General features: G+C 43.2%; 1 protein-coding gene across 1 annotated transcript in view; it reads right to left on the bottom strand.

Moving 5' to 3' along the window:
* Positions 1–14,746, bottom strand: part of slc16a10 (solute carrier family 16 member 10) — a 54,290-nt gene that overhangs the window by 16,142 nt on the left and 23,402 nt on the right. The window contains exon 2 of the mRNA XM_079644988.1: positions 1,257–1,401. Within this exon, the coding sequence (XP_079501114.1) occupies positions 1,257–1,401 (145 nt within the window). The remainder of the gene's footprint in view (positions 1–1,256; positions 1,402–14,746) is intronic.

The following is a 14,746-nucleotide window of genomic DNA, read 5'->3' on the forward strand; positions in this document are numbered from 1 at the left end:
TAATAAGTGTTCCTCAACAAGTTGTCATAGCTGTAACAAACAATGATACATGTTGGAAAGGTCAAAGACTCCAGTGTGTGTGCTCCAGGGAAGCTCCAGCATCAACATTATTAAGTCATTGTTTTATTATGGTTTGTCCTTGCTATTTCATTATGTGCACAATCAAGGGCTGTATAAATTTTAGGCCGACAAAACTGAGGCTACTGCTTCTTTCTGAAGCTATTTAGTGCCAGTCCCCAGGTGGTTGATATAGGTGTCCCATTAATATTAACATTAGGCCCCCTGCTCTTTACTCTATACAGAAAAAAGAAAAAAATGTTCCAAATGAGCACAGCAATGTTTATTTAATACTGACAATAACATCTTGTATGCCATCAACCATTCTGCAGATTAGAGCTTTGTAAATGTGTTTTCAGCCCTCTATAACTGAATTGTCTTTTGATGTAGTAAAAGGGGATTTTTATCTGAGGAAGACTTCCTGAAGACATGAATCTGTAACTCTGCCAGCAGGAAGCCCGTTGATTTCACGAGTGTGAATTTTGTCCACTTAGCTTTTCAACAATGGCAAAGGACATTGAACAGCAAATAAGTGATTTGGGTCTGATGGAGAAGGTCCAAATAAATACAGAGTGGTGGGTTCAAGTGGTTACAAAGTCCTGTTAGGGGTAAATAAATCTTAGCAGTGAAATCACATGACTAAGAAATGTTGCACCTTACCCGCTGCAGAACTGTGAGGGGGTTGTGAACGCTTTTGACAGCAAATTGATAAGCAGTAATTAAACCGCTTTATTACTTGTTTATTGCACCTACGAGTGACAAAGTAACGGTTGAACACTTGCAGCCTTGTTGGGATCACACATTTCTGTATGTGAGTGTGAGAGTGTGTCCTCACGTGTAGACATAAGGGATTCCAGGAAATGATGAACAACTAAGTGTGAGGTGCAGAGCCTCTTACCCACTGAGACTTGATACAAGTATGAACACATGCTCAGCAGCAAACAGCAGACACACACACTCACAGACTGGCTGGAGAAGCAATAAACAGCTAATAAAAGGTGATAATATGTCATATACGAGTGTCTCAAAACGGGACCAAAGTTTAAGAATCAGTTAATATACAGTATATAGGAACTAAGAAGGATGACATCAATCTGATAACCGAAGTTACTCACTTCCCCATAAACTTGAGGGAGTGAGGGTCATGTATATTTTATGAAGTGAGGACACACATTTGAAAATCTTAATTTCTTCCTTACGTGACAAATGAGCTGGCCAGCAGGCCAACCAGCCCAACAGCTGCCCCCCCCACTGCCGTTACTCTGCAGCCGAGGATGTCGGTGAAGACGCTGACGATGGGAGAGCAGAAGAAGATCATCCCCATGGAGAGGGAGCCCACCCACGCTGCAGGAGACACACACAGTGAGGGGTTATCATTTCATCACGCGCTGCAAAACTAATTCACTGTTTGGATTGCATCCACATGTCTTAGAAACATACTGTGCATGTGATCAAGCCTTGAATCTTTGAGTCTTGACTCTTCGAGCGAACAAAATAGATTGTTTTTATTGCGTCTGAAAAAGAGAGCTGGGGCCTCATTTATAAAAGGGATATACGCTCAAAAAATGGCGTACGCCAGTTTCTACGCAATGTTTGCGATTTATAAAATACTAACTTGACGGGAAAACGTGTGGTCCTCCACGCAAACTCTAACCCATGCATACGCACTAAGCACAAAAACGGGAGAGACGAGAAACTGCGACACCGTTGGCAGAAGGAAGAATGGAGAGAAATATGTGGAAATAATACCATAAATAAAATGTTACCTCTCATTTATCATAAATGAAGAATCAATTTTTCAAACATTGATCAAAGCCAAATGATTAAACAAACGCCTGTTTGCGACTCCTCAGTGCACACAAACACATAACTTGGATAAATAAATAAATACGGAAATGTTATTTAAAACTACCTCGAATATGTTGTGTTAATGTTATGAAATGTTTTCTCATAAATGATGCGGTAAGCAGGAGGACAGAATTACGTCTAAACTGACGCCGTTTTGCATTTCTATAGGTTGTAGATACGAGCATGGTTTTATATACTATCATGTTTCATCATGTTTTACGCCGTTTGCTAAGACTTGATAAGTCGCTCATAAAACACAGGAGGTATGGAAACTAAGAACACCATACGTATGTGGTAAATTGTACAGCTAATATAACACAACACATTACTTGTATTTCCTTTAACTGGTGGATATAGAGTTGCTGCAGTGGAGACGCTGCGCACAGCTGATCGACAGCTGGGACACAAACCACCAAATACGAAAACATAATTCAGATCCAGTCGTCATGACTCCATTCCGGAGGGATTCCCCGATCATTTCTTACAGTTTCTCATCAAGGGGGGGGTCTCCTGTCCCCGGTACAAACACACTGCCTGAGGAAGGTTAGGCTATGTGTATTTATTTTGTCATTAACCTTTTTCGGACCACTTATTTATTTATTTTGGTGACGATCCGACCTCCATGCTGCTACTCTGGTCCAAACTGCATCCACCAAACAATATGATTTATCTCGACCTCCCCAAAATAACCAAAATCTGCCCACAAAAGCTGCACCGCATTTCGAGTCGATTGTGATTTATAAAGGGAAACCGGCGTAGGAAGTGCCGTACGCACTTTCCTCGCCGGTACGCAATGTTTGGTGAATCGGAAAATGTCTGAACATTTCTGTACCTATTTTTTGGATTTCTACTATGTGAGCAACCTTCCCACGTGAATCCTATGCATGGCGTTATAAATGAGGCCCCAGAGCTGCTCTGAGTGCTTCATGCTTACTCAGCAGTCTTCTGTGAGGCGAAGGTTAAATACTGCAGCACACCTCTAATGTATGTTCAGATATTCAGGACACATTTACAGCAATCCAGATAGGGATTCTGAGATAGTAATAGACTGCTTGATCATTGTGAAATCTATCAAACCAAAGTAGAGGGAAACAGGGTAGATAACTGGAGGTCAGTTGTGCCTTCAGTTATCTACACACTCTGTTTCCCTCTTATCACAAGTTCTTTTCAGTCCCTTACACAAACAGGCCGGCACGTATGTGCTGACATGCTGGGAACACCACATGTCTCTGAACAAATGAATCATAAATAAAAAGCTTTCAGATACATTGTTTCCGGCTTTATTCTTATCAAGAAAAAACAAGCAAACATGAAGATGTGGAGTGGAAAACAGGTAATTATGCTTACAAAACGCACAAGTACACCAGTACTGCACGCCCTTGTGCCTGTTGACCAGTCAGACTTTGGGACCACTCATAGGTCTCCAATCAAATCACACATCCTATCCTAGATAGTATCACAACTCAGGTAGGATTGAAACTCAGTGCATGTGACACAGAAGATGTGTATTCTCAATGCTGCAGCAAGGTCAGAGGAAACCTGTGGGAAATACACAGCAGCTGCAGTTCGAGTGTATTGTAATCAGTTTTTAGGTGAGTAACAGGAGACCCCTGGATCAAGTTACAGTGTTCTGTCTTTATTCTCCCTGAATCCTCCTAACCCCCATGCTGGAAGAGTATTATAGCTTTCAGAAACCCCCCTGCTACCGTGACAGGATCAATCCGACTGCAAGCAGCTCTCCCTGTTTACAGCTGGATACCTTTGTTTTAGTGTCGGCACACATTTCATATGTTCACATTGACAATATGAACATGCTGATGAACATTTTCAGCATTTCAATGTGTTAACTTTTGCTAGCATTAGGAACTACACATGGGGCTGATGGGAATGTCATTATTCATGGCATCATCAAAGTTGTAAGAGATTATCATAAAGGGATCATGAATGTCCAACTTCCAGTGCAAACCAGGAGTTGTTGATACATACGACATACACATGTCAGCCTGCTGGTGGAAAGGTGAGTGGGTCACCAGCTCGTACATCATCTGGGTGCTTGAAAGTCTGTACATCATTTCACAGTAATCAATTGAATATTTGGCATTTTATACAGAATGTGTTTGTAGGTTTGTAGATCAAAACCAATGCCAGTAAAAGTATTTACAACTGTTAATTTCAGGTTTATTTGGAGCTTTCCCAAACCTCTCTTCTCAGGTTTATTGATCTGAGTTTTATACAATGCACAGATGATAACGTTTCAGTGGTTGGATACCCACTGGTCTAATTTCTTTATGGTGGATATACACCGATGAGCCAAAAGTTATGACCACTGACAGATGAAGAGAAGAACAGGGATTTCCTTGTTAGAATGGCACCTGTCAGTGGGTGGGATATGTTAGGCTGCGAGTGAACACTTTGTCCTCAAAGCTGATGTTTTGGAAACAGGGTAAATGGGCAAGCGTGAGGATGAGGGGACTTTGACAAGGGCCACATTTGGATGGCTAGACAACTGGGTCAGATCATCTCCAAAACTGCAGCTCTTGTGGGGGGTTCCCGGTCTTCAGTGGTCAGTACCTACCAAAAGTGGTCCAAGGAAGGAAAATCGGTGAACCAGCGACAGGGTCATGGGTGACCAAGGCTCATTGATGGGCGTGGGGAGTGAAGGCTGGCCCGTGTGGTCCGATCCAACAGAAGAGCTACTGTAGCTCACATTACTGAAACAGTTAATGCTGGTTCTGATACAAAGGTGTCAGAAAACACAGTTTTCCTGCTGTCGCTCAGTGCCTGCTCTGCTTTAAGCCCACACTCAGTCAAAGCCTCTCAGGATCTACTCCAGACAATGCAGTCAGAAAAATGTCCCAAATTCAATGGGGTCCACTGTGCCTGGCCTCATCTTTGTGGGGATAACAGCAAATATGTAGCTTTAAGCGTAAAGCTACATATTGTAATAAATGTCAGTGAACAAGAAGGGCAAAGATTCCCTCAAGGATAACAGGAAATTGCGGTTTCATCTGCTGGCTCTCTCGATTTAAAGGCATTTACGCTTCAGACAAAAAGGAATTCCAGATTGAAAAATGTAATATCAGGATTCTCTCTGTCCCAATGACATCCAGCGCTGGCCCCGGGCCTGGACTCTGACAGACGAGCAGAGAAGCCCTAAGTCGTCTGTCTGCTTTGTTAAAGACTCATTGTTGGAATCCCCTCCGCTCTGAACCTGCTCACCCCACAGTGACTGAACCTACAGCCATGAAAATAAAAGCAAGGAAAGTCTGACAAAATGCAATAAAGATGACAGCTCTGAGAGTTGGAGTTACATTTCGTTTAGGTGTCCAGGAGCGAGCAAAAGTCCTGTCAGCTGAAATCCTGCTGTTTGAGTCTTATCCCAAAAAGCACTATCAACTGTTTCATTTGTCAAATCAAGCCAAATATTCATTTATTTTAACCAACTATGGTCTAGAACCACTGGCTAAAAACATCAAATGAGTATGTGAAGAAAAGAACAGCCCTCAAGGTTCCCTGATGACTTCCCTTCATTGAGTCAATAAAAGAGGGCTGCATTGAAGCAGCTGGTGGACAAGTTAGCTATTAACCAAAGTGAATGGAAAGAACTCATGGACAGGACAGGCATACTTGGATCGTATTGCAGTGGTGTGACCATTTTCCTGGCCTGGTCAAACAAACAGCTTGTCCCTGCAGCATATTCCACCGACCTGTTGAGCAAAGATGCTCAGGCCAACGTCTAGCTCCAACAGGGAGAATAAAGTCAGGCTCCATTTCATATCAGAGACCACTTTAAACTCTGGCTGTTACCCGAGAACAAACACAAAGCAGGGACGGAAGCGTGTCAGTAAATCAACTGCTCTCTGTCAGGATCTCGACTAGGGCTGTGCATCTTCACTGGTCTCACGATTCGATTCGATTACGATTATCCTGTCAACGATTCGATTCAATTCAATATCCCGATGCATCACGATGCATCACGATTCATACCAATGCGTTGCATCCTCAATTTTCTATATTACTGCACATGGCTTATTTTTCATCAATGCATACATGCAGTAAATACATAATGAACTCTCTTTTTATTATTTAGAAAGTGCTTCAGAAATCAATAACATAAATGTCTTGACATTAATTTATAAACCAAAATAAATGAATTGTATAGGTCTAGCCTCCCTATATCTGTGTGTGAAGTTGTTCCATCCTCAAAAACAAAAAAATAATGCTTCTGCAGTCTAGCTGCAGCTTCTAGCAACGGCCTTCTGTTAAAAAAAGGACACTGAATGTCCTGAATGTGGCATCACACACAGGACTTGAGTCTGAACACAGCAGACAACAGGAGTATTTACAATAGCATATACAAACAAAAATACTGCATGTGGGTGCACACTTACATTCTGTCTTACTGTTACATAAATCCCATGAATGTATGAGATTAAGTTAGCTTCATTATATCTCAGTGATTAAGTGAATAATAAAGTTTCTATCAGGTTACTATCAGCCTGTCACTCATTATTTTCAGGAAGGGGGCGGGGTTTGGAGGAACGGAGAGGAGACGGTGATCGCGGAAGCTTTTTTCCTCCGGCCTTCACAAACTTTACACATGTATATATCGTCTGAAAATTGCTAGAGGACATTCATACTAGACCCTCCAGAAAAACGCGATCGAATTTACCGCATAATCAGCAAAATGGCGCAGATTTTTAAAAGGCCGCATATTTATCAAAAGGCCGCATAATCCGCGCATTTTTCCACACAAAGTTGAGGGAAAAAAAAATTAACTCGTGAAGTAGTGATGATGATGATGATGACGCAACGTCATCAGCTCGCGCATCACAGAAGGTAAACAACACCGTAGAGTGAACGTGTGGAACTCACACGAGAGAGAAAACACCAAGATGAAAAAATCTGATCCATCTCATTTACCGACGAACATTTCTGCTAAAGACCGGGCAAAGCAGTACCCCGATGTCTTTCACAAAAGTTGGGGGAGACTATTCTGCACCCCGTGCAACTGTGTGTTGGAGCATAAGTCTTAGAGAAAATCGACGGTGACGACCCACTTTGATTCATTCAAACATTCAAAAATGCTTTCTGCTGCTGCGGACAAGAAAGCCAAACAACTCACGTTCACCGAGGCATCAACCTCCAAAACCCTTTCGAGGGCCACAAGAAACAAAGTGAGTAGCCTACAAGATTGAAGCTGGTCAGATAACGAACGAGTGAATGAAAACAGAATGAGGCGGAGAAGTGTGTGTGTGTGTGTGTGTGTGTGTGTGTGTGTGTGTGTGTGTGTGTGTGTGTGTGTGTGTGTGTGTGTGTGTGTGTGTGAGTGAGAGTGATTACAATAGCCCAATTGCTTTTACAATAAATAAACATTGAATGTGTTTAATTGAATAGGAAAGGGGTTTAACGTTAGTGGCAGGTTTTCTGTGAGAGAGAATAAATAAGACAGCCCAATATTTAAAAAAAAATCTATTCTTTTTCGCAACTTTCCGCATATTTCACAATTTCACCGCATAAAATCACATAAAAACCCTGCATGTTTAATCGCATAATCAAGGACTTTAGCCCGCATAATCAAGGATTTTAGCCCGCGTTTTTCTGGATGGTCTATCATACTCTGCAATCCAAGACTTAATTAAATCCACCAAAAACCTGACATGATTGTAACGCGATTATTTTTGAAAAACATAAATCCCTGTGTCTCTGAGCCGCAACGACACGGAGTGAATCAGAGCGGGTCTTTCTGCTGTTGGTTCTGGACTGGTGTTCTTGTGTTGGTGGATAAAGCAGACTGCTCCGTGTTTGGTATTGCTGTGCCGCTGTCACGTCTGTTCCCTGATCTCTGCGTCACCGACCGATTTGATATTAAAGTGACAGAAAAAAAAACGTTATAGTAAAGCCGTGGCCGGAAAATCAGGAAGCAACGTTACTACGCTATAATCGATTATCTTCCGTCACTGCATCGATACCGAATCGTCCACGTCCGCATCCCAATGCATCATAGAAACGATTATTTTCAACACCCCTAATCTCGACACAAACTGATGAACCCAAATGCACGACCCAGAGACAAAGTCTTGAATTTAAAAAAATGTAATTTTAATTTCACAGATCAGGTAATCCTTCTTAACAGAGTAGGTACTGGAAATAACAAAAGATGCTCACAAGGAGGAAAAAACTAGGCATAACAAAAAGAGAACTTAAGAAAAACTTAAGCCTACAAAATTAACAAAAGAAACAAAACCTGACATGAGTGAAAGCGATCCTTTCTGAGCTGAGGCTTGGCACGACCATTCGGAGAAACAAACAAGAGAAACTGACACAGGACAGAGGAGAGACAGGACTATTTGAACATGAGGTGAGTGGGAACAGGTGGAAACAATCATGGGTGGGGCAGACACTGATGATGGCGGGAAAAACACACAAGGGGAGGAAGAAACAGGGCCTGAAATGAAAGACAAGAGGTAAGTAAAAAATAAAACAGGAAATGGAAAACGAGACATGACAATAAACACAGAGACTGACTAGAGATGAAGAACCTAAATAAACAGACATGACCAGACATGAAAAAACATGAAAATGACAGACATAATACATGAACATAACTAACACATTTGACGAGACACAACACTCTCACTGCCAACAGCCCGGAAAAAGGTGCCACCACTTTTACACCAAACATTCTGCCATCACCTTCCTATAACAATAATGAGACTGACTTTTTAAATGATGTCTTGCATTGTACATACTGGTAAAATATTTGTTTAGCTTAATATCCATTAATGCCAAAGCTTTGCCTTGCAACCTATGTCTCACAGATTGCAGTTTTGAGCAAAGAGACAGACAACAGAGCTTCCTTCAGTAGACTACCATGAGGAAAACCTCGCCCTAACCAGGAAGTGAAACTTCTAACGAATGCATTTTTAGGTTACACCATAGGCATTTTTTTAAATAGTTATTTTTTATATTGTATTATTTATTTAATTATTTATAATCTGACATTCTAAACATGTTGCCATGGCAGAATCCTTTTTTTATATTTGACCTGACAACTTAATTAAGCCAAACATTTACATTTTATCTATTGTATTGTCCCATTTGAACTGCCTCACCATCTGTCAGACAGACGTAATGATTTGAGTGCTGTCAGCCAATTAGAGTAACATAGGAGACAAAGAGAGCAGCTAGAGGAGCACAGCTTCTGTTAGCCTCTAGAGATGTATCTTCTTCCTTTTCTTAATCAGCAACAGATGACACATTTAATATATAATCCCAAAGCTACGGTTTTGCTCTGACTTCAGGGCAACGGGGCACAATCTAAACTAGGGCTGCACGATATTGGAAAAAACTGACATTGCGATATTTTTCCTTCCCTGCGATATATATTGCGATATGAAAAAATAAAGGAATTGAAGAAAATACCGTTTTTTTTGTCCGCAAACCATCCCTTCTTGAACTTTAATGCTATACAATTGGTATTTTTTTAACGATATTTGACCGGATGAAGGATTTTAGTCATGGACTTCTGGATCTTAAGTTATCAGAGCAACAAGCTGAGCTAGCTCGGTTATCCTGCTGTGATCTGATCAAGAATGATTGTGATTGGTGGTTTGCTGTGCATGCAGAGCCTGCATGTCACTCACTCAAGTACCTTTTCCTTTTGTAGCAAGCAGCAAAATAATTGTAACATGACATGTTTGAGTAAATTTGCATACTTAATATCGCACGTCCTAAAACATTTTGTTAAATTGACGCACGTCCTGCGATGTGAATATCGCGCATGCGCATAACGCGATTATCGTCACGACACGATATATCGTGCAGCCCTAATCTGAACACATGTAAATGATGAAAAGGAACTGTCGTCTAACACAAGGGAATAAGGAGCAGAGGAATTGGAGAACCTTGGGTTCCCCGACTGGCCGGCAACCTTGTTTCCAACTGCTCGTCTCATAAAACGAAAAATTGAAACCGCCCTTCTTACAAAAAACAAAGCAGAGCGGGCGGCAGGGTTATTGGGTTTACAAGCTGTGGCCCACGTTAGGCTGAACATGTTGGGCACAAAGCTGGGACTCATTACTTTTTTTTGGTACATTTTCATATAAAAGAAAAATTATACCGAATGTCATTGAGTAGTCAAATACATACTGTAGATGACTACTCTTCTGCCGGGGGTCCTGCCAACCCTATGTCCTGTGCCGTCGGAGGTCCCGCCGACTACTCTTCTGCCGGGGGTCCTGCCAATCCTATGTCCGTGCCGTTGGAGGTTCCGCTGGTGGTCCTGCCAACTCCATGTCCTTTCCCGTTGAGGGTCCCGCCGACTACTCTTCTGCCGGGGGTCCTGCCGACCCTATGTCCTGTGCCGTTGGAGGTTCCGCTGGAGGTTCCGCTGGGGGTCCTGCCAGCTCCATGGCCAGTCCCGTTGGGGGTCCCGCCGACTGCTCTTCTGCCGGGGGTCCTGCCAACCCTATGTCCTGTGCCGTTGGAGGTCCCGCCGACTGCTCTCCTGCCGGGGGTCCTGCCAGCTCCATGTCCATTCCCGTTGGAGGTCCCGCCGACTACTCTCCTGCCGGGGGTCCTGCCAATCCTATGTCCAGTTCCTCTGGGGGTCCCGCCGACAACTCTTCTGCCGGGGATCCTGCCAACCCCTTGTCCTGTTCTGTTGGAGGCCCCGCCATCACCTGTCTCGCCGGGGGTCCTGCCAACTCCTCGTCCTCTTCTGTGGGGGATCCTGCCGAAGCCTGTCCCTCCGGTTCCTGTTCGGCCGACACCGGGTCCTGCTCGGCCTCCGGAGCTGTCTGGTCTTCACCCTCGAGCCCGGCCCCCTGAGAGCTGCGGTCTTCGCCCTCGAGCCCGGCCAGCTGAGAGCTGTGGTCTTCGCCCTCAGGCCCGGCCCCCTGACTCTTCCTGCCGCTGCCTTCGCCCTCATGCTCGGCCCCCTGAGTTCGCCCGCTGTGGCCTTTGCCCCACCTTGGACTCTGCCTTGCCCCCGGGCCGTCCGCCCGAGTCCCCCACCTTTGACTCTGCCTTGCCCCCGGGCCGTCCGCCCGAGATCCCTTCCGGGTCTTCCGCTGTGCTCCTGGGCTGTCAGCCCAAAACCCGTCCTCCGGACCCCCTCCACCCTCCCTGCTTGAGGTTTTGGACTTTTGTGGGGGGTTTTTTAGGGACGTCCCTTGAGGGGGGGGTTCGGTCAAGATTCTCATGTTATGTCACGTTTGTAGTTTTGTATGTCTGGTTATGGGTGTTTTCCTCATTGTATATTGTCTGGTCCTCCTTCTTATGTTTTCCCCCTGTCGTTAGTTTCCCTGGTGTGTCTAATTGTCTAATTGTGTTCACCTGTCGCCCTTGTGTTTCTCCTCCCCTGCCTGGCTGTTTCTCGTCTTGTGATTACCCCTCTCTGTATTTAGTCTTTTCTCTTCCTGTGTTCAGTGTTGGTTCATTATTTGTCGTTCCCCTTCATGTTGGTCACTGTCACCTTTGTATTGGATGCTACCTGGTACCTGTTTTTGGATTCTTGTTTTTGTTCAGCTTTTGTTGAATAAAGCTTGCCTTTTGTTTCCTTTTGAAACCAGCTTCCTCCTCATTCTGCATTTAGGTCCTATTTTTCCCCAACCCTGACACAATCTTCTTTAAAGAGTTAAAGGGAACCTATCATGCAAAATGCACTTTTTAATGATGTGGTTTTCAGAACAGGATGGCGTTTTATCACAACCACATTGTTTTTCAAGCTAAGGACCCAAAATCTGCATTTATCTAACAGGGCTTCAAAAGAGGGGTTTGAGCAGTATGAGGGATCTACAATGGGTGATCTGTTTGGTATTTTGAAAAAAAAACTTCACAGACATGTTTTTTATAGCTATGGTCCTACAATATCATTTTCCAATATAGCATAACAGGTCCACTTTAAGTCCAGCTTGCACTTCTCCACGTGTGTGATCAATGGCTGCAAGGCCTTACTGGGACTCATTACTAATGTCCCTCCTGGGGGGGCTGCAGGTCCAGAAGACAACTCCAAAATCACTTTGGTCTGCCCTGAAGTTTGCATGACTTACCAAAACAGAATGCTGGCTGGAAATGTATAGTCTGGACTTGAATGTGACTGAAGAGAAACTTTTTAAAGAAGCTTTGAAGAATTGACATTGGTTTAGTGATTCTTTGAACAATAATTCAAGTGTAAAGTAAGTGACAGTTTTAGAGTGGGGGATAACAGTTACTGACACAGGTCTATGGTTTCAGTAACATCCACGTCTTTCAAGTCTGATAAGATTTGGCATGAGGGACTGACATTATTTCAGCCAGAGTAGATGCCTGTAGCTGAAGCCTGACTCCTGAGCCTGGAAGCACCTGAGGATATTCTTGCTACTATTCTAAGCTCAATCTCCAGCCCCTTGACATTCTGTAGACTTAATGTGGCCTTACATTACAACAAGCTATCCTGTTAAAATATGAACTTACAGCTGTTGCAAGAGGCCCGTCATAACCTTAAGAGGGCCTCATGGCACTGCAGATACACATCTGGCTGGACCATATAGAAGCATTACGATACAGCAGCTGGAAGACGTTTATACTAGGCTGCTCCATTGGAGGCCGGGGGGGTCAAGCGCACGCCAATTTGTGTGCGCTTGCCTCCCATGTTCTACTTTTTATTTATTGACTTACAACGAGAACCAATACAATTACTATGTTCAAAATACAAACTCAGGTTTTTAAAGAATGTATAGAATAAATAAAACAAGGCAAAATTAAACATGCTTTATTATATGACCTAAATCCAAAAGCACTTTTTTCTGCTCAGGAATCCAAACTCATGTCCTTCTTGTGTTTTGTGGTCACACAGCACAGGAAGTGAAACCTTATGCCTGGCATATGTTCTCAAAAAACAAAAGTTGGGTAGCAGCCAGAGTAATTTATGGGTTTGCCTAACACAGAGAAACAGATGCATGTGTGGAATGGTTTCTCTCTGCAGCCGATAAAACAGATCTGTATGAAAAATGTTAAATGAGAATTGTGGTGAGCTTGTGAGGAGAGGGAATGGGGTGTTGTGTCAGGCTGCTTGGTGATTGGGGGAGCTCTTCGTCCACCCCCTTTCTAAGTGCACAGTATAGGTGGGCTCCCCGCCCACATACGCCTCACATTTTGATTTTACTCAATTTCTGCATAAGTGTAGCCTGACTGGTATCTGCCTTAAGAATTGAGAATAACGCAACATCAAAGATTTACACACATTTACCAACTATAGACAAAACATGACTTTAGATGAAGACATTTCAAATAATTTCTTAAACATGTTCTCTTCACAGATCCTTATTGAGTATGTGTTGCTAAAGAAGAAGCATTTAGCACCCTTCAGTGTTACCTCATTCACACCAACGCAACTCCGGTTCAAGCTCCGTGCTAGAGCTTTTCAGTTTCAGAACCGGTTCTTCGGTTTAGCTCTGGCTCTTTTCACACCGCCCAGAGTCCGACTGGTAATGCGTCATTGCGTCATCGTTTGCGTCATGACGTAACCGTTTGCGTGCCTGCTTCATAAAGCTAAACCGCGCGGATGAAATCAGTTGCATTAATTTCTAATGGCTCTATCTGCAGCTTTTCCGGAGTCATTTCTGTGGTTTGGATTATATTCCTATAAAAAAAAAGTGTACTCGTGTCAATAAAGGTTTTTTTAACACAACTGCTTCCGAGGTCGGTCTTATTTCTTAAGGTGGACTGAACCATGAGTGTGGAGTAACGTTGTATCTTTCATTTAAATGAACTGTAACCTTCACCCAGGTATGTAACAGCTGTTTTCAAATGAACACGTGAAGTAAAGTTTAATATTTATAGTTTTATAGATTTATAATGAGTTATAATGAGAGGTGATCAACGTGAATGCTCAGGTTCCACCTTAACACGCAGACACGTTGCTTCACCATGAGCAGAAACCTTTATATATACAGTCTATGGCAGAAACACTGAAACTCTGAAACTCTTGTTAAGTTTCTCCATCGTTGTGTACAAACTGGATAAAACGCAGGCTTTTTGTTGTTGTTCAGGAGTTGATCCTGTTTCTGCACCCGCCTCGACGTAAGCGTGACGTATGCGGTGCTTTTGCTTTGGCCGGACAATTTTTTGCGGTGTGAAGAGGAAAAACCTGGTGCTTTTCAAGCTCCAGCTCTGAACCGGCCCTGAAACACCGTTGGTGTGAATGAGGTATGAGTGTGCTAAACCAAAACCCCGAGCTGCAGTCAATTGATGATTCTGAGAGGTCATCACTTTGTTACCATAAAGATATTGACAGAGAGCAAACAACTGTGTATGTGTTTATGTCTGTAAGAAATCCGACAACTACCATAACAACTGAAGCTTATTAATAACATGCTGACAATAATGTGAAACGGCACACCCACACTCAACAAGTAAAATAAGTGTTAATAAGGCATACAGATGGTGTCCAGTGCAGCATTGTGATCCCGCTGCATCTTGTTATCCTGTCAGTGTGTTTTCATATGCTGAGCTCTAACAGTGGAGAGGAACAAGGACAGTGCCAGCAGGAGATTCACATAATACATATATTTCATTCCCACTGACTGTGGGCTGTGGGCTCATGTTAGTGCTGCTCTGCCTCCATCATGCTCTTGGCTTTATCTCCTGACAGCCTTCACCTAAACTCAGGTCGAGGCTCACAGGCCTGTGATCAAATACCCTGTCAAATATTGACCTGTGTATGCTAATTACTTTTCAAGGTATTAGGAGCGTTTGAGCCATGTCTTTTTTTTGTCTGATTATTTTACTATTTGCCGACGCAAGGTGGCTGTTAGAGCTCCTAACTCAAATCTTTAAAGCCAGTGTTAAGATGTAA

This window comes from Notothenia rossii, assembly GCF_949606895.1.
Source record: "Notothenia rossii genome assembly, chromosome: 8".
In the NCBI taxonomy this organism is placed as follows: domain Eukaryota; kingdom Metazoa; phylum Chordata; class Actinopteri; order Perciformes; family Nototheniidae; genus Notothenia; species Notothenia rossii.